General features: G+C 40.7%; 1 protein-coding gene across 1 annotated transcript in view; it reads left to right on the top strand.

The window, feature by feature from the left end:
* Nucleotides 1–22859, top strand: part of htr2cl1 (5-hydroxytryptamine (serotonin) receptor 2C, G protein-coupled-like 1) — a 122382-nt gene extending 99523 nt beyond the window's left edge. The window contains exons 5-9 of the mRNA XM_034857142.1: nt 5111–5311; nt 16003–16166; nt 16268–16418; nt 17638–17873; nt 19640–22859. Coding sequence (XP_034713033.1) covers nt 5111–5311; nt 16003–16166; nt 16268–16418; nt 17638–17873; nt 19640–20212 — 1325 coding nt within the window. The 3' untranslated portion in view covers nt 20213–22859. The remainder of the gene's footprint in view (nt 1–5110; nt 5312–16002; nt 16167–16267; nt 16419–17637; nt 17874–19639) is intronic.
* Nucleotides 22860–24134: the final 1275 nt, after the last annotated feature.

Raw genomic sequence — 24134 nt, forward strand, 5'->3', positions numbered from 1 at the left:
CCCCTGCTGGAGCTGCTGCCCCCGCGACCCGATACCGGATAAGCGGTCGAAGATGGATGGATGGATGGATGGATGGAATTACCAGAACGAAGATTAAACATAATTGAAGAAGTCTAAGCCTCCAAAAGAACCAGTGCATGCACGCGCACACACACACACACACACACACACACACACACACATATACACACACACACAAACACAGGCTGGCTTTTTATAATGGCTCAGCATAAATCAAAGAGGAGGTAAATGTTCTTTAGACAGGAAAAAGTATTCCAATCAACCTGATTAAATCACGCTTGTTCAAGAAATCTCTTTCCAGTCGCCCTTTGATGGGATTGTACACGCTGTCCACACACAAATAATGTCCTAATAATGTGTTGTGGTACATGCATATGGTTGGAAATGTCCGGATCCACTGTATCCATGACTTTTTTGAGTTGAATGGGGGTCGTCTTGCTGCCCCCTTACGTCCGTGAGCAGAAAAACCACCTGACACGCCGGACTCAGCGTAAGGAGGTATTGCGTGATATCAGGTCTCGTGATGTAACGAATCGCTTTACGGCACTGCACACATACGCATACGGGTGTTCAGGAACCGGCTATCAGGGTAGAAATGGAGTTTTGTCCCAATTTTTCACACTATCGTCATGGGTGAGCGGGCATAAAAGAAACAGAAGCATTGTCGGAGGAACAGAGAAAGAGGAAAGGGCAGACTGACAGAGAGAGAAGTCAGACACAAGTAAACTTTGGAGCTGCCAACTATCTATTCTGAAGCTTTAGGGGAGCTCTATAGAGAAACCTGCAAACAAAAAGAAAGAAAACAGCAAAGAAATATCCAAAACTGCATAGCGCCCCTTTAAGTGTTTTGCTGAAATGACTGAAAATGATGTTCTTCTTGAGAGGACTGTCTCTTAACCACATGTAGCGGGGAAGTCTTTTGTTGTAGGGGCATTCTGCAAATAATATGTAGCTTATTTCAAATGGAGACTGTATTATAGGAGACATCGAGACAAGACTTCACACAAGGTGTTAGATTAAAATATATTAAAATCTTTAAGTCATTTAAATCCTGCTTAAAGAGCAGAGTGGTAGAGGTGTCTGGAAAAGGAGTTTTATCATGCAAATAATGTTTTAATTTTCCATATCTGTTTATATTTCTCAACACTGATCTAACGACTTCCATTCATATAAAATGTGACCATGAAGCGAGAGGGATAATGTAACATATCAAATTTACAAATTTACATAATTAAAATTTATCGGCTTTTTTCCTCGCTTGGCTCTTTGTCTACACTGTTATAAAAAGTGGTGATTAAACACAGATAATATATGACGCGAGGAAATCGCCCATATTTGCAGGAGTGTGATATAAACAAGAACGGCCCAACAGAATATATCCCACTTCAAATCTCCCCACCAAACATAAAGTAAACACATTTCCATGAATTTGTAATGTACAGGACTAAGCTCATAAGACAGCAGGCAGGGATGGGTACGTTATGAATATAATGAGACAGAACAAAAGCAGCACAGAGGGAGAAGACAACGTATAGACTCAATTAGGATGGGATAGGACACACACAAACACACACACACACACACAGTTTGATTGTAAATGAACTTCAAGGCCGACCCCATTACAGTTATCTCTCTGCATCAGGCCTAAATTTGAAACACTCGCTGATCAAACACACGTACAAAAACCATATACACACGTCAATGCCGGACTTCTTCCCACAGACAGCGGGTTAATATGAGATGTGCCAACTCTGCTTTAACAAATTGAAAAAAGGAACGAGAGGGACTGTAATATAAAATTCAATAAGAGAGAGACAGATTATTAATAGTGCAGTGAATTGAACATTGCTCAGGTCGATTTTATCGTCAAGCTAAATCTATATGAGAACAAAATGAACTGGGTATGTTTTTCTGCACTCAGTTAATCAACAGCAAAATGTTTTTTTGCTATTGTGGGATAGAATACAGTAAGACTGGTCATTTCTTCAACCCCACTTCAAAACATCCAAACTATCCCTTTTGAGGTGCATTTGCAATTTGCAGACATTTTGTAAACCGTACGTGAACAGAAGCATAAAAGTTCTGAACTTGCTGAAATATAAACTCGTAAACATAACTCATCACCACAAATCCTTGACTAATACCTTAAATGTATTTTATAAACATTGTTTTGCTGTAGCTGTGAACTTGAGTCCGTCAGTGCATCTACCAGGAAATCCAACGCACCCGCCAGCTGAGTAACGCGCGTGTGTTAGTCTGTGTTTGTTTGTGTGTGTGTGTGTGTGTGTGTGTGTGTGTCATGCAGTGCCCCCAATAAGTGGTTGACCTCTGAAAAAAGTTATGCAACTTGCCTCCCACCCAACACACAAACACATGCACACATGCCCGCGCACAAACACACAAACACGTGATTCATTCCACATGCATCACATACGCATACTGCTCATCCTGAGAATCGGAGATGAAATTAAGTGTGTGTATGTGTGTGTGTGTGTGTGTGTGTGTGTGTGCGTGCGTGCGGCTGCAGGTCTTGTCCTATGTGAAGAGAGGACTGTTTATATACATTAATAGCTGCAGGCATAGGAAGACACAGAGAGACTTTGCAGTGTATGCCCCCTTTAGAAAGCTGACTCAGCTGGAAGTAAATCAGGAAATACAGGAGCATGATCACTTTTCTCCGATGTTCCGCAGTTACGTATTACATTTCAATTTGTTAATAATCTGGTCAGGATAACCTTCAGGGAAAATATATCTCTCAGAAACAAAAGAAAAGATGTGTTCCAAAGGATTTGAAGTCATCTTTTAACAACTTTGGTTTTTGACATCACCTGCAATTTGGAAACACTCACATGAATTTATATTATAAAGAGAACAGTGACAGAGAAGATGTGATCCAGAGTGAGGAAATAATACAAAGTTTATGAGCTCGATTCCAGCTGTGACCCTCAGTAGTGTATATAATGAATGAGTTTATATAATAGTGTATTAATGTTTAATCAGATTTGATATTTCATCAGATTTTACATGTGTTTAAGCGCCAGTTAAGCAGCAAGCTAGCCAATCAAGCTAATTCATTTACACCAGTTTGAACAAAGGTTAACCCACGTAATTTTCTGGCGAAATGCTCCCAGTTGTATTTCTGTTAGTTACATCAGCTGCTGTGTTGTCGTCCCAGGCGGCACGCCGGCCCAATGCAAAGATAATTGATGCTGATTTTATTCCCCGTGACCCAAACCGTTCCCCCTGCAGAGTAGTGAGCTGCGACTCTGATTCCCTACCAGCTCTACAGGGCATCACACTGTCATCGGCTGTGACCTTTGACCTCCCTGTGGAGGGGGAGAAGAAACTGAGGGATTCCCACACACCCACAGCTGATGAACAAGAGTAACACTCACTGGGGTGCCTGGACTGAGTCAACCGATCCAAAGAGCTGCTGCCACCTATCCATCGATCGCTTTTTCCTTATCCAAATCAAGCGGTCAAGGCGTATGCTATCAGATTGTAAAGCCCCTCAAGGCAAATTTGTGAAATTGGGCTACATAAATAAAATTGAACATGACTTTGAGCTAAATGCCAATGTTAGAAACCTAAACCTTTAGTACTTATTAGTATAGATGAAGTTTGTGGTTGACAGCTGAAGACCATTTTGCCTTTCAACATTTTAGTTTCTACCCATGTGCCATTAAGGAACTGATCACTAACACTTTTAAATAATGGTGCAATAGCAGTCTTTTTGCGAGTACAAATGTGCAATATCGGACTTTTTTATTATTGTTTTTATTATATTCATTGTTTTTATTCTGTGTCTTTTGCATGTATGAGGGAACTTGTCATTTTTATTTTGTGTATAACACGAGGGTGAGCTGCAGAAACATTGTGTTGAATGTATTCTAAACTCTTCTATGCACAGAGTGTGTCCAATATTTAACACAATTTTTATATTCATTTAATGACTCCCATTTTTCCAGTTTGAGTGTAGTATTGTGGAAATGAATCAGTCAAATCAATTCTTATCTTTATAATCAACCTTAATCAACATTACTTTCCTTTAATTGTAATCCTTTTCATTCTTTTGTCCGAATCAGCAGGATGCACCAAACCCTGAATCTTCCACTTCCACAAATACACAAACTTTTTTTTACGCATTATTTTGCATACATCCATGAGCACTGGGTTGATCCATTGTTCATTGGCCTTGACACACATCGGAGAGTGCAGACCTCCGTTAACGCTTTTGTCATCTGGCATTGTTAAAGAAAGTGTATCCGCCCCGTGATTTGGATCCTCTCCCAAGTTGAATGGCTTCTTTCTTGGCCCAGGCTTCACCCTTCTACCTAGTTTCATGAACAGCAGCCCAGTATTTCTTCCGCGAGTCTCCTTGGCAGAGGCAATAGCAATGTCAATCTCAAACAGTATCTCAACAAGAAACTCAACTCCCTGCTGTCATTCACTCAGCCAGGCCCTCCGAACAGGCTGAACATATCTACGAATGCTTTCAGACTTTGTATATTATCAGCAATACTACATCACCTTCCATGGCAGTGTCAGACTGATGCTAAAAACCCGGAAAAATACACTGTAATAAAATAAAACTACTTCACTCCGCTATGCAATATTGACAATATTTTTTCACGTAAGAAATGCAACATCCTCCATACTTGTATCCTCCAGTTACAGTATTTAGGCTTTTTTCCACTAAATGGTACCTACTTGACTCGCTTCGACTCTACTTACCTTTTCTGGTTTTCCATTACGAAATAAAGTCCCTGGTACCTGCTAACAAGTACTTTTTTTTCAGTACCACTTCAGTTGAGTTTCTAAGGAATTGATGGAAAAACACCATTAGATTTCTGTCTTATTTTATTTTAATTTATTTACCATATTTAATTATTATCTTCTTTCTATTTTAGTTAGTGTCCTTGTTGGTACCCTTCACTATTTTTTACTTGACTCAAAGAGCCTGCACATGAATTCCTATATACCTGGACCGTTTGGTGTATGCATCCATTTACCTTTATTTCTCTAACCCTCACCTTCACATCTTTTCTCACCACCTCTCTCTCCGTCTCTCTCTCTCTCCGTCCTCCAGACTACGCCTGGCCTCTCCCCAGCGCCCTCTGTCCCATCTGGATCTACCTGGACGTGCTGTTCTCCACCGCCTCCATCATGCACCTGTGTGCTATCTCCCTGGACCGATACGTCGCCATCCGCAACCCCATCGAGCACAGCCGCTTCAACTCCAGAACCAAAGCTATGATGAAGATCGCCGCCGTCTGGACCATATCTATAGGTCAGAACGCCATAATATCTTACAATTGAATGACATTTCATGTAAATTTACAGCTACAATCTCACAGTATCTTACTGTGTTAATGTTATCTACATACAAAGTAGGTAAATGGAATTCCTTGGGTGTTTTTTTGTCCACAAACCAAATGGCTAGTGAATTTACAAATTTGACCAGCAACTCATTAGATTACCATTGTTTTTTTTGGCACGTGAGTAGATCAAATCTACCAGCAACATGCATATTTGACCAACATTTGGCTGGTGGATGGTGCTGATTTTTTAGCGTTGATTGTCAGCTTGTCTCAGCGTGTTATTCTGAATAATCCAAAACTTTTTTTTCACTATTGTTCACTGTAGGATAAATGATCAGGTGTACAGAAAAATGGAGTGTTGAATAAAGGCTGATTTAGAAGCTCCTTCTTCTACTAAAAATGTAAAGATTTAGTGCTTGAATTTTTTTCAAGATGATTTTTTCGGGGCTATCTCTTTATTATAGGGGATGGACATGAAAGAGATGGGGAATGACAGGCAGCAAAGGGCCGCAGGTGGGATTCAAACCCGGGCCGCTGCAGGACAGAATGCTCTTACTGAGTGAGCCAGAGGCCACCCCTAGTGTGTAATTTTCTGATATTAATGAACATCTGTTACCGTCAAGCCATTGCCAAATGAGTTGCTAGAAATTGAATTAAGACTCCGCACAACTCTCTGTATTTCTCATAATGGCTGTGTTTAGAACATGGCGACTTTCACACGGAGAAATTCGAGTGAAGGTAATTAAGTCTTCTGAACAGTCCATCATGTTTTTTTAATACTCCGTGTTCTCCGTAGCTACCATGCTACTATCAACTCCGTGGAGGAGGGGTGGTTGTGCATATGCGATCACAGAAGACTTGTATCATGTGGACATGCCAACAGTTTTGTTGTCGTTGCTTTGGACTCCTCATGGGGGAAATAGACACTAAATAGCTACAATGGCCGGTCGATGTCAGTTGGAGCAAATTGGCTTGTGGCGATAAGAACTGATCTTGTTAATGCAAATCTGTTCATGTTTTCATGTGAAATGGAATTTATTTCCTGTCAGATGTCATGCTTTTACACAGACTTTTACCAGTGTTGATTCAGCTTCATGGCCATTTCTGAGGCTGGACTTGTGTTGTTTTATTGGATTTCTTTTTATTGTACAGTGTTCCCGTGAAGTTGTCCACTCCCTATAGGCCAATACAGAGAGTTGGCAGATTAATGACTGCTATTGAATTTAATGACTTTTTGGGGTCCTCTGGCAATTCCTCCAAAGGTCCTACCACCACGCCTAGTGACTTCCTTAAACACTGGGAACGTCGTCGGTTTGTTGACGCTCAAAGCGTCTGACGGCTTATTGTTACAGATGGAAGTGATTTGCATCACATACTTCTCTAATTCCCAGAGTTGATCGCAGCAGTTTTTCCATATTCATCATATTAGCTATAGCCAGGAGAAATTATTAATGGAGAACACTGCACAAATTCCGTGTTTGGAAAACAGATGCCTATACAGTACGTGCAATGGCCAACGCTGGGATTTCGACAGGAAACCCAGATTAAGAAGAAGAAGAATTAGAAGTCTCAAACAAGGTGACTGGCTTTACATTTTAGTAATAGAAAATAGTGTAAAAATACACATGAAAATGTATGAAAATTATGTACCTCCATCTTGTAAATCCCTTGTTTTCTGTTTATTTTTAAAGAAAATCTTTTCTTCCAGAGGGTTAAAATAAGAATGAAGAAGGATAACTAAATTGGAATAATTAATGTTAAGCTACTACAGAAAAGTACAATCCAATTCCAACCTCCGTGGTCCCCTGGTGTCCCTTCCCTTTCCAATGTCGCATGTTAGGGCAATCTTTTCAGTTGTTTAATAGCCTGTGTGTCTGTGTGAGTGTTAATGTGCGCGTGTGTGTGTGTAGTGCCTCCCTTTGAAAAGTGTTGAGGGAACAGATGACTTTTAAAACTTTCCTTGCAGACCTCCCTCTGTCTGTCAATGCTGTTTCGTGCCCTTTAAGACCCGGGAGGGCTTCCGTGTCTTAACACGTACCACCACCCGAAAAACAGACTTGCACACACACACACACACACACAAAAGATTGTCTGAGCATATCATTAGCCTTACGACCACTGAGCCTCTATGCTAAATATCTGGAGAGCGCATAAACCCCTCTGGGATACAGGAGATAATTGCTGTATGTAATATTGCACCAAATGTTCTTTCAGAAGAAATCCTATATTTAGAATACATCTATTTAATCTGATCCCTATGTGAGCTTTAGTATAAGTGAACTCACTGATGTAAGAGGGAAATATCTAAACAATCGCTGATTGAATGTAATGTAAAAAACAAAATGTACTTTCTTTGATGTTTAACTAAATTTCACAGCTCTGAATAAAATAAAAATGTTTTGTTAATTAAGGACAAAAGGTTCAATCATATCCATTGTATTAAACAAGTGGAATACATTTAAATATTAAGCTTATTATATCAAATTAGCCACAGCTGACCTCTTGTGCTTAGATACTTGAATACATTTCCCAAAAAGAAGGGGATAAGTGAACACCTGTGCCGCTCACAATACCATACTATAGGTGCTCATTCTAAAGCGGTTACGTGTGGAACTAGATTAAACCCAAATGCAGACAACACAGAGACAGAAATGACAGTTTAACAGGTTTATTTCAATGTCCAAATGGGGGATTCAACAGGGAAAAGCCAAGTCCAAATCCGATGGGAATCCGGGGCGCAGAGCATGTGTGGTCTCGTTTCTGAGGGTCCGTGTCCAATGATTCAGAGATCCAGTGTGGGGTGCAGGAGTGGTGGAGAGCACGAGTGAAGTGGCAGCAGGAGTCAGGTTCACAGAACTGTGGCGGACAAAGAATAATCAGGACCAGCAACTATCACTAAAACTGGTACAAACCGGTAGCGTCAGCAGCAAGACTGACGTGGTCATCTTGACCATGATCTGACAAAGAGTGGGAGGTTGAAGAAGAGGTGATTAGAGTAGATGAGCTGCAGCTGGAACCCTGATTCCCGCACACCAGGCGACACTCCTGCAATTAAGGACAGACCGAGGGGGGGGGGGAGCAGAGACAGAGCACCACCACTAGCAGCAGACCTAACAAAAGCAGGGTTTAAGTATTAGTGACAGCCCTGATTTATGCTACTGAATCCAAATCAGAAAATTATGCATTGACATATTCAATATTTATATATAAAATATGAAATATGAAATAAAAAAATACAGAAACTAACATACAAAATACCTTTTTACCTAAAAAATAAAAAGTGGCAGAATTGGAAAAGTGCAGAACGTCTAACCAAAATATATAGTATGTGCAGTGGGCAGGTTTAAAGTCCAGTCCAGAATGTAGGTTAATGCAGACTGTAGTGGATAAGGATGGGGGAGGGTTAAGAGTCAAGAGTGGACTGGCAGTAGCCAATGTTTAGCTTTCAGTTTGGACCTTTCTGCTTGCTTGCTACATTTAGTTTTCAAGTCTGCTAACTTGCACACAAACACTTACAAAATAAGCTGTTACAACTGACTCAGGATGGAGAGAAACGTTTCCTCTACAGCAGGGGTCTTCAGTGTTTTTTAAGCTAAGGACCCCTTATGTGAGAGAGGGACAGAGCCAGGATCCCTTACTACATATGTTATTAAATTAAAATGCATATTGGGCCTACATTAAAAGCCTAAATCCTTCATACATATGTTTTAGTGCATAGAAAACTAAGCTATAGAATAATTGTTGGTATGATTCTATGAATCATGTTTGGCTGTTAAACACACAGGTGACTGATCTGACTGTAGATCTTATAGTGATGACCTTACATATAGGCCAGTAAACCTATCAGTAGTGGGTGGGGGTTCCACAAATAGGCTGATTTATATTTGCCAATAATATGTTTGATTCATGTTAAGACATTTTCATTTTTGAAAAAAACTTGTAAAAGTTGCAAAGACACTCCCTTCATTTATTTTGCCAGATAATGGTCTAGAACCCAAAACATTGCTATTACATTTTTTTCAGTTTTTTTTCAGTGTGCGGACTTTTTCTTTAACTTTTGACGTACTTATCCCCTTCTGGCGCAGCAGTCTCACGTTAGAGATGTGTGCCAAGTATTTTCTGTACTGAAAAAACTTTCAGGAGTTTTACTGGCTACTGTGACAGTGAATGTGCAAAACATCAGTGTCCCATCAAGAAGATGAGCTACTCCCCAACGTTTCCGAGAAGCCTCCTGGTGACAATTATAACGGAAATGTGTAGCGTTTCCTTGTTGGATTAGAACATCTGCTCTAAGGGAACCACAACTCACCAACACTGAGATAATTTCCTCTGAAGTTTGTTTGCTCCACCTGTGAAGTCGATTTGTTGTGAGAGATTACTTCTTGAAAGCAGCATTGCCAGATGGAGATGATTGACACCTGGAGATACCGCAGCAGCACTCGCTCAGTAAAGGCTGCTTTTATATCAGAAGAAACCCCTATTTTCCTGTTGGCCCTTCAATACTACAACATGTGGCAATGATTGAGGTCTGAGAGGGTTTAAAGCGATCAATGCTAAAGGATTAGCAGAGAAACATCCAACAGAGGATTTGTTGTACAGTATTAATATACCATGATGAGATTATTTTACCTTTGTTGTATCTATCTATGAGTTGCTTTGCTCCCTTTTTCTCTTCAGACCACTAAGAACGGATGGATCTGCTCTCAGCTAACGTAAAGTACCAATCTAGACACAACAGTTTCCTCTTTTCCGAAGTTTGAAGTGCAGAGTTGTGCATGCACAAACTGCCTCACTCTGTTTTGGTTGCATATTTACAGCTTGATATTGGACTTGTCGGAATAGTTGTTTATAAGTCTTTTTGGACAAGTCAGAATAATTGTTCATAAGTCTTTTGGGACAAGTCATTTTTCAAAGCGTATCTCCAACTAAAAAGCAGCCTAGAGTCTTTTTGTAAATGTACCAATGTCAAACTTTAGTTTAAAGCATAATTAGTTGTTAAAACCTTTCTTTTTATTAAACTCTGTGTACACTAACAATGTTCTTACTGCTGGAGTTCATGTGTAGAGCCCCTGGTGATACTTAGAGCAAAGTTTTATTTTGCATCAAGCCTTCTTAGTGTTTAAAAAATAGTGATTTTAATGCTATCATAGTAGTGCCCCTAACTCTCCCATTCAAAAGGCCATTTTACCGAAAAACAATTATACGCTTTTAGACACAAATTTGTCTCTAGGGTACAGCCACAAAAAGACCCTAGATTGCATTTTGGCGAGTGTTACACTTTAAGTTAGCGCCGCCTTTGTGCATCTTTCAGAAATGTGCAGCTGGATCAGGTGCAGATCAGGGGCGACAAATACTGAAGCAGATGTATTGCTTTGCAGGCGTCGGACACTAATCTTTCTTCATCCAAGTCCACATTTGGCTTGGTTAAAACTGAAGGCTTGAATGTTTTTTGTCTGTTTTATGGAATCAAAAAGTGTAGCAAGTCTCACATCAACCATGTCCTAGTCTCAATTCTTAAGTTTTTGATTCATTTCTGACTGAAGTTTTGATAATCACTTTTACAGTACACAGGCCAAAAACACAGGCCTACAGCACAGTATGGAAAGATTCTAGAAAACCATGACCCTAACCTAAACCCTGCATAGCTTGCTAGCTCCTAACATAAGTGTTAGCGCTTTAGTAACCCTTTAGTAACCAGGGTTGTCGAAATGCTGACGTAAGATTGTGGTCCTGAAACTGCACCTTCTTCTATTGCAGGAACATATTTTAGTTAATTGACCATAGTGACAGCTGGCATGCTCTGTGTACCCACGCTGTGTCTCAGTGGACTCAGTGCTGAAAACAATCTTAATTTCTTTCACTTTTCCACTTATTTATTCACATCTTGTAAATGTAAATGTAAATGTGCTGTATTTATATAGCGCTTTTCCAGTCTTAACAACTGCTCAAAGCGCTTTTACATCTACAGGAAACATTCACCATTCACACACATTCATACACTGTGGCGGGGGCTGCCGTACAAGGTGCCACCTGCTCATCAGATAAACATTCACACACATTCACACTCCGATGCGCAGCACCGGGGACAACTCGGGGTTCAGTGTCTTGCCCAAGGACACTTCGACAATGACTGCAGGGGCGGGGATCAAACCACCAACCTTCCGATTGGCAGGCAACCGCTCTACCACTGAGCCACAGCCGCCCACACTTGTCATGTGGTGGCAGTAGCTCAGTTGGGTTGGGAACTAGAGGGTCATTGGTTCAAGTCTCCATACAGACCAAAGTACGGAGTGTGGATCTGTAGCTGGAGAGATGCCACTTCACCTCCTGTCCACTGCCAGATGCCCTTGAGCAAGGTGCCGTACCCCCCCCAGTGCTGGTCCAGCTGGCAGCCCAATCACTCTGACATCCCACCATTTGTGCATGATTAGGTCCTGAGCGTGTGTGTATTTCAGGCGTATGTTTAGTGATTACTTACAAACAGAGTGTAAATTGTAATTTCCCCATTGGGGATCAATAAAAGTTTGAATTATAAATTATCCAAATAGTTTAAAGGGTTAAAATCAATGAGATGCATTGTAGCTTTCATTTAGATTTATCTTGAAAACAGCAGATGGATGTGGTTATTTATTCTTTTTTTGTTTTTTTATAAAAAGTGCAAGCACTTTGACAAATCTGAAACGCATCATCACACCCTGCAGACATCCGTATTATCTTGAGAGCATCTGTGAGCAAACCTTTGTAAAAACTGCCTTAGGAAGATTATAGCAGGAGAATTTTCTAAGAAGAAATAACGCAGGCTTTCTTTTCACAAAAAGTTAATTTCATAAGCGATAAAAATACACTGTTGCCACTGTTGTTAAATTCAGTGTCCATTTCCGTCTGCTGCAGCTGTATGACCTGTATCTTAGATACGTACTGATGTGTAACTGATGTTATTTGTGCTACTGTTACACTTTGATTTAGCATTTTCCTGTAATTGCTACATGTGACCACAGTGGCCCTGTCCAAAAGTTACATAAAATAGCTTTAATTAAATGTAGTATAAGATACATCAGTCAATTACGTTTTTAATCACAGAGTAGAATTACTTTAGGTAAGATTCATCTAAATTTGCCATGTTTGTCAACATAGAAATCTGGTGTGTGGTTTGGCACTTTTAATACTACGGGAAGTGAAAGTGCTAAGGGGGCTGTATGAAAAGCATTGGGCTGGGAAGGTGGGTTAAAACTTTCAAATTGTAACACCCTCCCCAGCCTTATGAATATTTTATTTAGATGAAAATGTTGACTTTAAACCTGACATGGACCCTCCCGGCATTCTTCATATTTTAGTTGAATCTCTTGGACTATAAAAGAAAAAAACTGCAGTCCGCCTCCTCTTCCCCCAGCAAAAAAACAAAACAACTCTTTTCTGACTTCCCCTCCTGTAATGATGTATGGACAGTCTATAGCCTGTAAATTGCCCTGCAGCTTTAAACACATATTTGTAGGAAGTATCTCTCCTCTAGATCACGTTAACTCTGTTGACCATGTATAATAAGTGTCCAGGAATGCATCTTGGTGTTATCAGTGTAGAAATGTGCGCAGGGTAGCATGAACAACAGGCATTTGATACATACTGCTGAAAGACGTATAGTCGTTCGTCGTAAACCAACACAACAAAGTGAAGTGCATTTACTTCAAAGCTGTTTTGGGAAACCTTCCAGCAGCGCTGACAGGTCAGGATGATTGGCGCCTCCAGACACCAGGTAGACTTTTACATCCTCTCTGCTTCCTCTGCAGGCCTTCACAACCCGCTGCTTTTGAATTAGAAGCAATCCCATGTATTCCTGTTGGCGTGTTCCTTGACCCGTCTGGTTCTGCACAGCGACATGCTGCTGTGATTGAGGTCTGAGAAAGCTTACGGCGATCAATGCTGAAGGATTAGCAGCAAAACATCCAACAGAAGACCCTTGCAGCCATTTTCTCCGGTTGTAATAACACACTCTGTTTGACTTAGAGGTTGTTTCTATCCATCCAGTTATTTAATACAATTCATCCGATTTGTAAAGAAAATATATAGTGTATTGTTATAAGATAAAATTTTGTTATATTGTACAAGCTATATAACAATAAAAATATAGAGCCCTTTCCTCAAATGCTACAAGTTACAAAAGACAAAAACAAAACTTACAAAAATGCAATACCAACAATAATGTGAAGGCAAATAACTGATGTGACTTAATTGATCCAGATGACTAAGATGACTAAGCAGAAGTATTCTTAAATCTAGGGAGGGAAGGAAGCAACGAGGGAGGTGAGGTGAAAGCAACTGGGAGGAATGGAAGGAAACAAGGAGGGAGGGAGAGAAGCAAACAAGGAGAGAGAGAAAGAAACGAGTAGGGAAATAAGGGAACAGGAAGGGCCGGAAACAAGGAGGGGCGGAAGGAAAAAGGGAGGATAGGGAAAGAAGCAAATAAGAAGAGAGGAGGAAAAAAAGAGGGAGATAAGGGAACTGGGAGAAAAGGAAGGAAACAAGGAGGGGGGGAGAGAAGCAAACAAGGAAAGAGAGAAGGAAGCAAATAGGGAAATAAGGGAACAGGAAGGGCAGGAAACAAGGACGGGAGGAAGGAAACAGGGAGGATAGGGAGAGAAGCAAATAAGGAGAGAGGGGGAAACAAGGAGGGTGATAAGAAAACTGGGAGGAAGAGAAGGAAACAAGGAGGGAGAGAGGTAAGAAAAACTTGATGCAATGTTTTTTGCACTTTTTCCACGTGTTTCACCAATGAACTGTTTCTTTTGTCTAAGTTAATCTAAATCAAACTCCCCGTCACTCTCTTTTCTTCTCACAGTATTAATTTTTCAATTTCTAAGATTCCCTTCTACAAAGGTGGAACATGCAAACCAATTTCCCCTACTCCCCTAGCATACAGTTGATCCCTCACGCTGCATTTGCCGGGATCTCGGGTTCACAGAGTTGTGCTAAACATCAAGCTTTGCTTATAGCAAAAAACTAATCTATCACCTAACAGTGTAAAGTACAAGCTGTGTAAGGCTGCCAAAAGGCTTATTGTGAATTATGTCAGTTACCCATCAGGCACTGGTCCACCTTGAAGGCTTTACCTGCATTAAATGTTATTCTTCACTGCTGTGTATTACATTGAAATCTCGAATGATATTTCAAAATCTAAGGGTGTTAAAACCTAAACTTTCTGCACGACTAGCTGCTCCTTTTTTCATTTTGGTGAACCAGCTCTTTAACGTTTCCTCCAAACTCTGTTTGAGACAGCATGAATGATACACAACTGGACCCAGACCACTGGAAAGTCTCATTATTCAGAATGATTTGCACATCACAGGTTACTCAGACATCCACTGAGGTATAACGTTTACAATCTATGCAAACAAATTCCTCCTCCCTGGACAGCATCGGGGCAGTCGATTGCAACGATTGCGTTAAAGGAGCCGCCAATGCTCCAAACTGCATTTTGATGTTGGTATGGTCACCGGCTGTGCAAGAGAAAATGAAGTACCTTGCACTTAAATGAATTATGTTAGCCCACTCTGTGGGCATGACACGGATCAGAGACGTCCAGTCTGTGAAGCACTTCTGTTGCCACGAGCTGAAAGCTGGGAAAACTGTAAGGTTGCTTTTCTCCTTTATGCCCTCTATGCTGAAACAGATCACAGGTCAAGGAAACACTTTCAACACAAAACACTTTGAAATCAAAAGCAACACATTAGTTGGTGTTATTACCATAGGCCAGAAATCAGCTCGGCCTCGAAAGGCTTGCTCTCACCTCAGTCTTTTGTCAGTCAGTGTCCTCTAACGGCAGCGAAGCCTCTATTAGAGCACCATGTGATCCATTATACTCTGATAGAGTATACAAATTCTGATTCATAACATGTATAATAAGTGTAGCTCTCATTTTCCTTCTAATATGTTTTATTCCACAAATTATTCTCAACACTCGTAAAAGAAGTCAGTACAGGTTGCATGGAAATGGCACTTCATTCTCAGAAAAAAGATTTAAGCATTTTCCAGCCCTGATGTACACATTATTACCCTAAAAGGACTCTTTCTTAAGGAATTTAACTATGAGATTAGGCCACAAACAGGAGGCTTTCCCTCCGTGATTCATTGTCATAGGTTACATTAAAATCAAACTGTAATATGCCAGGAAGACACAAGCATTATACTACCATCAGTATAAGCATTTTGTCCTGTTATTAAGTCACTATTCTTTTTTTTCTTCAGAACAGAGTATTTTTGGGAGCATTTTTCTTTTCTTTTTGATAGCAGAGATGAGGCTTAAACAACATGTAATAAAGGTCCGTGGTCACTGTCGACCCAAATAGCACCAACAATGTTGAGCAACTCTTACCTAGATATAACCTGAACATTTTAATTTGGTTACCCTATTTTTACCCTTTAATGCTATTACTGATATCTTACCTTAGTGTTTTTACCCCATAATTATATATATATATCTTAGTTGTTTTTTGATATCACCTAGTACAAATGAAACAATGTGTTTGCATCAGTCTGTTTGGAATAATCTGGATTCAAATTGGAAGCGTTCCACCTACAGAAACCGAAACTGTATCAAAAGACAAGTTGTCATTCAATTAATAAAAACAAAAGACATTTCTTTCAATCCCCACCTCTCTTGCTCTAGGTGTGTCGATGCCTATCCCAGTGATCGGCCTCCACAACGAGGACAAGGTCTTCGTCAACGGCAGCTGTGTCCTCAACGAGGAGCGCTTCATGCTGATTGGCTCCTTTGTGGCCTTCTTCATCCCACTGGTCATCATGGTGGTGACGTACTGCCTCACCATACAGGTAGTCCTGCCTGTGTGTTCCTTCCAACCACTTCATGTCCTTTCTTCACCCCCCCCCGCCTCTTTTTCTCTTAATGGTTTTTCACTCCCTCTCCTCTGCAGGTGCTCCAGAGGCAGGCCACTGTCTTCCTGTGCGAGAGAAAGAGTTCCTCCCAGCAGCCATTGCACACACCCGCAATGACAAATACATTGCAGCCTCCGCCCAACACCTTCCACGTTCCCCAGATCACACTTGCTGCTTCAGACTCACCAGGTAAATACTGATCAGCTGAAATTTGGTCTATTCTAACAGAAAAATCCCCCCAAAAAATATTTTCAATCAAGGAATTTATAGTAAATATGTGAATCTGTACAAAGTCATTAACCCCAGAAATTATCATGTGTTATTATTATTATTATTATAGGAATTGTAAGTAATGACAACAACACTGTTGCAATCACGTCACACAAGCCTTCCATGTTTGTGCACCGCCCTTACCCCTCCACCACTCCTCCACGCATTTGCTAATAGCCAAGGAGGACACAGAGACATAAAAAATATGATCGACTTTTCAGAAAAGGTCCTTTTCTTTACTGATAACATGCAATTTCTAAACACAGCTATGCTGAGAAATACAGATTTGTGGAGCTGGTTGTGTTAATTAGCTTTCTATCAACTCATTAGGCAATGGCTTAAATGCAACAGATGTTCATCAATATAAAAAAGTTACGATCTATAGCTTTAAAGGAAGGTAAAAACAACTGTTCATGGATGTATTTACATCATCCTTCCGATGTGCCTTATTTTTTCCCATTTTGGGAGATTTTATTCACTCCCCAAGCCTTACAAATGCTCAAATTAAACCCGTAAAAACACGCAACAGGCTTTGCCCATCCTCGACAGCAGACCCTGTGAATACCAGCTAATTCATCAGCAGCATATAGTTGGGTTGTGGGGCTGAGCAAACAGCAGCCATCTGTCCGATCAGTTCGGGCAGCGATTAGATTTTCCAGTTGAAAACAATTTGCATGATGTGGCGGTCTTGACTGTGTTCCCGCCCGATCCTCTGGCATCGACAGAGAAAAGTGTGAATGAAACATTCTTATTGTGTTTAACCTTTTTCACATGTCCTCCTCCCTGTGAAATGTCAGTAGCCTTGTTAACACACAATCTGACATGCTTTCACACGGTGGGGTGTACTGTGTGAAATATACAAGGTTTGAAGGAGTCACGGTGATAACAGACAAATCCCATAGTTCTGTGTTGTAGCTGACAAACTTTAGACAAAACTTTAGGGTAAATCCAGCCAGCTAGCTAGACTATCTGTCAAATTTGAGTTTTCTGTTGCACAACTAAAACAACCTTTGAACGTACACAAAACAAGTTCCTTCCTGAGGCTATTTTGTAGAGGCACCATTGCCCATCCGGCGCTTAGCACTGCCCAAGACGGCTGTGATATGTTTAACGAAACGCTCTTACCCCTCTCCCACAGAGTTAAAGGCCCCGCCCCCTCAGAGCAGACGAAACACCTTGAGCTGTCTGAAAGGAGCCGAGCCCAGCATGCTGCTCAGCACCTCCAAGTCAGATAGCATAAGCATCATCCCCAGCTCGGAGATGGCGTCTCAGCTCAGCTCGCCAGCTGCGGGACCGGGACGGAGCGACACGTCTGGTTGTCACGGGCGACGGGGGATGATGCAGGCCATAAAGAACGAGAGGCGGGCCTCCAAGGTGAGAACAAAGAGGGGAGCTGAGTGCCTGTCAGGAGATTTAACATGCACTTGTTTTTTAGGGCTGGGAGACAGACAGATAAATACTCTCAGAGGTAAAGATGGGTATGGAACCACAAGACTTGTGCGGTGTCTTCGGCTTCAAGTATCAAATTACGCTGTTGACACCTACAAGGTATACTTTGATCTTCTTTGTCGTCATGATGAAGGACCAATATTTAACGCTCTGTGTGTAGTGTCATCAACTTTAAATGTTATCAAATTTGCCTGGAATACCGAGAAAGATGCGTCCCTCCGGGTAACTCACAGATGTTCCCGCACAGTTTCACATGTCCCCTCTGGAGTTGTTCAAAGAGCTTATGTTATCAAACCAGACAGCAAAGCTTCAAGCTTATTATTTCTTCTTCTTCTTTTTTTCTTAAAATTTATTTATTGATGGATTGATAGAATAAAATGTATATCATTAGAAAACTAATAATTTCTATTTTTTTCTAAACTTTTTGTTTAAACATCCATCATAAACATCAGTCATCAAAATGCCTGGAACTAGCATTACAACACTACAAGTAAAAGATCGAGAGTAAAGTAAAATCAAAAATGAAATAAAAAGAAATGTAAAACAAACAACAACAACAATAACAAGGGAGGGGACACATTGAGGTATCATATCGAAATGCTTGCCGTTGTACCGTTCTTCTTCTTACCGTTCTGGAATTATTAGCATTCACACCTAATTCATTAAGTTTGACAAATTAAAGAATCAAATGACTGAATGAATGGAGTACTGTCTTACACTACAGATGAGACGGAGACATGCCTGCCAATTCTCCACTCTTTTTTGCGTAAGTTGACTAGTTACCTAATTAACCCTGGTAAACCATAACCCTGACCCATAAAAAAAAACTTCTTAACAAATATCTGATGCGCATCAGACTGGGTGTTTTGTCTACTTGTTTAAGTAATCTTAAAAAGTAGAAAACGTTATGCCGGGAGTTGTTTTGCACAGTTTGACTTTGTTATTAATATTAGGAGAATAGAAACATGTGTTGACAAACTGTTGATGTGAAAAAATGTGTCCTGTCTTAAAAAAGCGGTTCTTCTTACTGACGCCTCAACAGTCCAAAGCCTAAATTGTGACACCCTTAATTGATTATATGACGGACATTACAAGACCAAACAATATCTAATTAAATAATATTCAAAATAAGATTTTACTGTTTCTTACCAAACAATATGTCTTCTATCTAGATGTTGATACATGACAATATTAACCTGAGTAAATCATAGCATAAAAGTAGGTGTCTTATGAGCATTTGTGATCTGAGGGCGCTCTGCGGTGGCTTCGCTAAATTCAAATTCATGTTGAATAACCAAAGCACTCTTATACCTAAATCGAAAAATAAAAATCCTAGTAGAAGTTGCACACTGACAATTATATTAAAAAACAGCAATCTATGTACGATGCAGGCATTTCAATCAGAGAGCATTCAATTAGCATTTTCAATTTCAATACTAAATGGAAAAGGTCCATGTTGAAACTTATTACTTCAACTTCTTAACTTTAAAACTGTTGTTTTCCATTGAAAGAAATTTGAAACCTCCATTATTTTGTTATCTTCTTGTTTTTCCCTACATTGTTTCCTTGTATTGCCTTCTGTCTCTTTCATTTAATTTCTTTGCTTGTTTTTTCTTGTTTTCTTAATTTCTTCTCTTGTGTTCCTTTTACCTCTTTTTACTTTATGTTCTCTCCTCTCTCTCTCTCCTCAGGTCCTGGGAATCGTGTTCTTCCTCTTCCTCATCATGTGGTGTCCCTTCTTCATCACCAACGTCACCTTCGTCCTGTGCCGGGGCTCCTGCAACGAGTCGCTGCTCAACGACCTCCTCAACGTCTTCGTCTGGGTGGGCTACATCTCCTCTGGAGTCAACCCTCTGGTCTACACCCTCTTCAATAAGACCTACAGGAGAGCGTTCTCCAGCTACATCAGGTGCCAGTACAATGTGGGCGCCAACGCAGCCGGACCAGGTTGCAAAACCCTCCTGGTTCCCCCGCCGTGCTCGTCGCACGCCGTGACCCCCCTACTGATGGGCAGTCACGGGAAAGCCGGCATGGACCGCAATAGTAACTGTCGCAACGGCGGTAGGGGGGACAACGGGAGGCTGACGGTGGACCCGGATGACATGACAGATGATGAAACACAAATCGGAATAGTGTCGCACAGCTTCTCTGAATGCCACAACATCGACATGCTTTCGGAAACGGAGCCGGAAACGGAGGTGAAGCAGGAGCTGTCACTTATCAGCTACAGCCCCACCTCCATAGAACACACCAGCAGTGTGTGATTGCGTGTTTTTCTTGTTATTTAACGTCTTCTTTTTTTAAACCTGCAGACGCTGGGCCGAGCGGTGTTTCGACAAGCTGGTGCTGGAAGCCTACAGCGTGTTTATTGGCTGTAAACCTGCAGTGGGTCCTTTTATTGTGAAAGGACTAATCTCAAATGAGGAGCCTTATCCCCAGCCTGGATTGCACTACTTAGCAATGTATGAGAGAAATTAGATGACGAGAGAGCTTCTGAGATGAAAAGGTTTTGGAATGAAAGACAATATTTAATGTTTGTTTTCTATTTGGCGTGGAAATGTTGTTTTTTCATTACAAAAATGGGGGATAAACGGTGTGCATTGCAGCCAGTGTGTTGTACTTCATGGAGGGGACTAAGGTACCAGCTGAGATCCAGACAGGTTTGGAGTGCATGTGAAAAGTAGTCATTGAATAGCTTATTGTCAGTGTTGACCTGTTATGAAGTCCTTCTGATGCAGGTTACAGAGTCAAGCGCCGACCTCTGCCGTCGACGGGGTCAAACCACAACTTCATGCCTTCACACGAGTCCAAATGCAGTCCGAGCTCTGGTTATGTGGATTCTCTCCACACCAAGCAAGCTAAACCAAATCTATTTTTGTTCTGGTCAAACAGCGACAGTCTTAGAAATATACCTGAATGAACCTTTCCAGCATGTATAATGAAACTGTTCAGCCGACAGAAAAGGGATTTCACTCGAAAAGGGAACTCACCCGAGGCTGCAGTCGAAGTTTGCCTGAGAGGACCGAGATGAAGGAATGTACAACGATCACTGGTGGACTCGCAGTGCCATCTGGTGGTCGCTCCACACAGAGAGGTCCCTTCCCTTGGATCCAACAAGGGGCATAAAAGAGCTAAAAACATGGCGCAGGCCTTTGGTCTAACATAGCAGTCAGCCTCTTGCTTCTGATGACCAACACAACCACTTAGGAAAGAGTTAAAACCCCAACTTCTAAAGGTTTTTACCAACAAAAATCAATAAAGTTTCAAATAAAAGGGAGCAATCTAAAAGTAAAAATGTGAATACAAGGGTGCACACAAAGGTTTCTTAGATGTCATTCTTAAAAGGAACTAAATACATAGATTAGCCATCATTATCACTGATTCACCATCATAAAATAAGAGAAAACCTCCCCAGCTGTGATCAAATCACACTTACCTTTATTTTCCCAAACCTGTGGAACTTTGGATGGATCAGTAATGTAATTAATCCAGGACAAATCTATGTCGATATTCCCCAAATCTAATAATGGAAATTCAGCATATGCCTCTTTGAGTTTGGTGTCGTACAAGTCAACAGTCAGTCACCTGCTTAATATACATATCATATATTATCAGATTACATATCAGAGTGGCCACATCAGCTGCAGGGCAGAAATCTGTTTGAGATTCACAACATCATCTCTGAGGGACACAAAATGAATGGTTTTAATTCAACCATTAGATCAGTCATTCCTCTCCAAAGACCCCTCAGCCCAAATTTGCTAAGATGATACTTTGAAAGCCAAAGAGAAAAGAACATTTAAGCAATAAGATTTGGATGAAAATAAGCTCCATCAGAGCCCTATGTTAGATGAATGCTGTGACGGTGGGTTTTAGGATGAAAAGCGCACCAACATCTCCAAGAATTGCAGTTTGATGTAACTTGATGGTTACAAACTTTCTGATCTTTGACTGCTTTACAATAGATTGGGCCTGAGTCACCAGTGTGAATCCAAGACCAAATAGCTTTAGATTTCATCTGTCGCGTAAAATGGACAGAAAGTCAATACACTAAGAGACAGGTCCCTGAGTTTATCAAGACAGGTCAGTAACCCTCACAGCTAAGTCCCGCTGATTTTCTCACCCTCCCACATTTTATCGACATCTGACAGGCGCCGGAATCCCCTCCGCACTGCATCTTCATCAGTTGAAATATCTGCAATGTACTGCCTTAAAAAAGACTTCACTATTGTGTGGATTTTGAAGGTGTCAAATTTAGATTTCTTAGCAACAAGAGAAAATATAGGAGATATAACCTGAAACTCATATGCATATAGATTGGCTATGTAGGTATAGTTCAATAGAGCTAAATGGTTTGTGTTGTTAAGGAAATGCAGTAAGAAAAACATTTTATATGATCACTTAAAGGGCCCCTCCAACAGTATCACACGCGTCAGCTTCGTTTTGCTTGTCTAACGTCTAAAGTTTGTAAAATTGACCCTGATGATGTCATAGTTTACCTTGGTATTTCAGGCTTGCGCTTGAGACTAAAATATTTTCAAACAAAGTCTTGATTTGAGATGTGGGAAATTAGGGGGTCCAATGAAAGATGCTATTGAGTTGCATTTTGGGAATTGTTGTTTTTTGGAGATTGAGACTAAAAGTCAAGATATCTCAGTCTCAGCTGATTTGATTTTGACCAATCTTTGTTTTAGTTGGCTCCTTAAATTCTCTGATTGTTATGGAAGTGCAATACTAAATTGCTGGGATACCCCTTTAAATGCTAAAAAACACTGATGGACACAGTTAATTACTGAGTTTTCCTTCAGGCCTAGATTTTTTCTTAACAAAGTAGATGTCACTTTCCCCACTGATCAATAATTAAGTCTGGTAATCCTCCCTACAGCCATAGAACAGCAAAAATTACAAAGGTAAAAAATATTCTTTACCCACAATCCCCCCTTTTAAGGTCAAAGAGCAAAGGTCAAAGCTTGCACTGGACCAATCCAATCCAGTGACTGAGGTCAGAAGCCACCTCTGCATACAATTAGAATGAAACATAAGTACTGGGAGTCCCTTCAGTCTAGTTCTGTGCATCTTTGTATAACTCATCCATTATTTGTATGCTACAGACTTACACAGTGGTCATTCGCACCACTTCTTTCTTCTTTCCACAAGGAGAGGTCTAAATGAGCTAATGTTGGCAAGCCAGCAACCAATGTTCGTCCTACAAATATCATGCATGTTTGAAGTGATGTTCAAACGGTCCTCTCTGCCTCACTTAGTTTTTATTTTGTTCTCTCTTTAATACTCGAAAAGGAATAAAACGGCAAAAAAGAACAATAGAGCAATCAACAAAATGCACATGCAAATAGCTTGCAAATCCTGCAGGCGTTTTCATCTTAATCAAAATGCAAAATATCAACAATACAAACATAAACAAGATAAAAACTGAGAGAAAATGGAGAAGAGAGGACTCTGTGACTTAGTTGGATGGGTTGTGTTTGATCCATCCAGCTGTGAGCAAGCAAAGAGCTACAGTCAGGCCAGCCAACTCAGTATGTTGCAATGTAATAACTGTACGTTTCCCGTGTACCTGTGTGTGTACCAGGCCTGGCTCAAATTGCTGTCTGAGATTGATTCGGTAACTTTTCTGTGTTTTTATTACTCCTGTCTGGCGCGTTTGATTGAATCGGGTCGTCTCTGCCGATGCCAATCCTGTCCAGCTCGGGGTCCAGACGGATGGAAGCAATCACTCAGAGAAAGTATCTGGAGGGGTTTCAATTAATAACTTGATCCAGGTCTGGTGTGTATAGAAACAATTGGAGCCGCTTAGTGACAAAGTTTCACATTTATAAATTTGAGGAGCGCTGATTTGGGCTTTTTTCTTGTTTTCAGGCAGCACTGGTTCGAGCATGAACTGCTTCAGAATATTATACGGGGACTCTGAAAATGATCAGACTCTATGATGTTCCTTGCTCAAACAATCAGAGCATATGTACTCGCTTGAAGGAAAATTCCACCCAATTCTTCAGCACAATATTGAAAATTGAGACTACCACATAACCCTCCATAAAAGCACAACTTGTCACTTTTACACTTTGGTTTTTGTATGAAAAAAAGAACATGTTACATAAATAACATGTTAGCTAGTGAGCTTTGGAGGTGCTGGTAGGCACACCCTTTTTTTTTGGACAGAGCCAGGCT

Source organism: Etheostoma cragini, chromosome 19, assembly GCF_013103735.1.
Source record: "Etheostoma cragini isolate CJK2018 chromosome 19, CSU_Ecrag_1.0, whole genome shotgun sequence".
Taxonomy (NCBI): Eukaryota; Metazoa; Chordata; class Actinopteri; order Perciformes; family Percidae; genus Etheostoma; species Etheostoma cragini.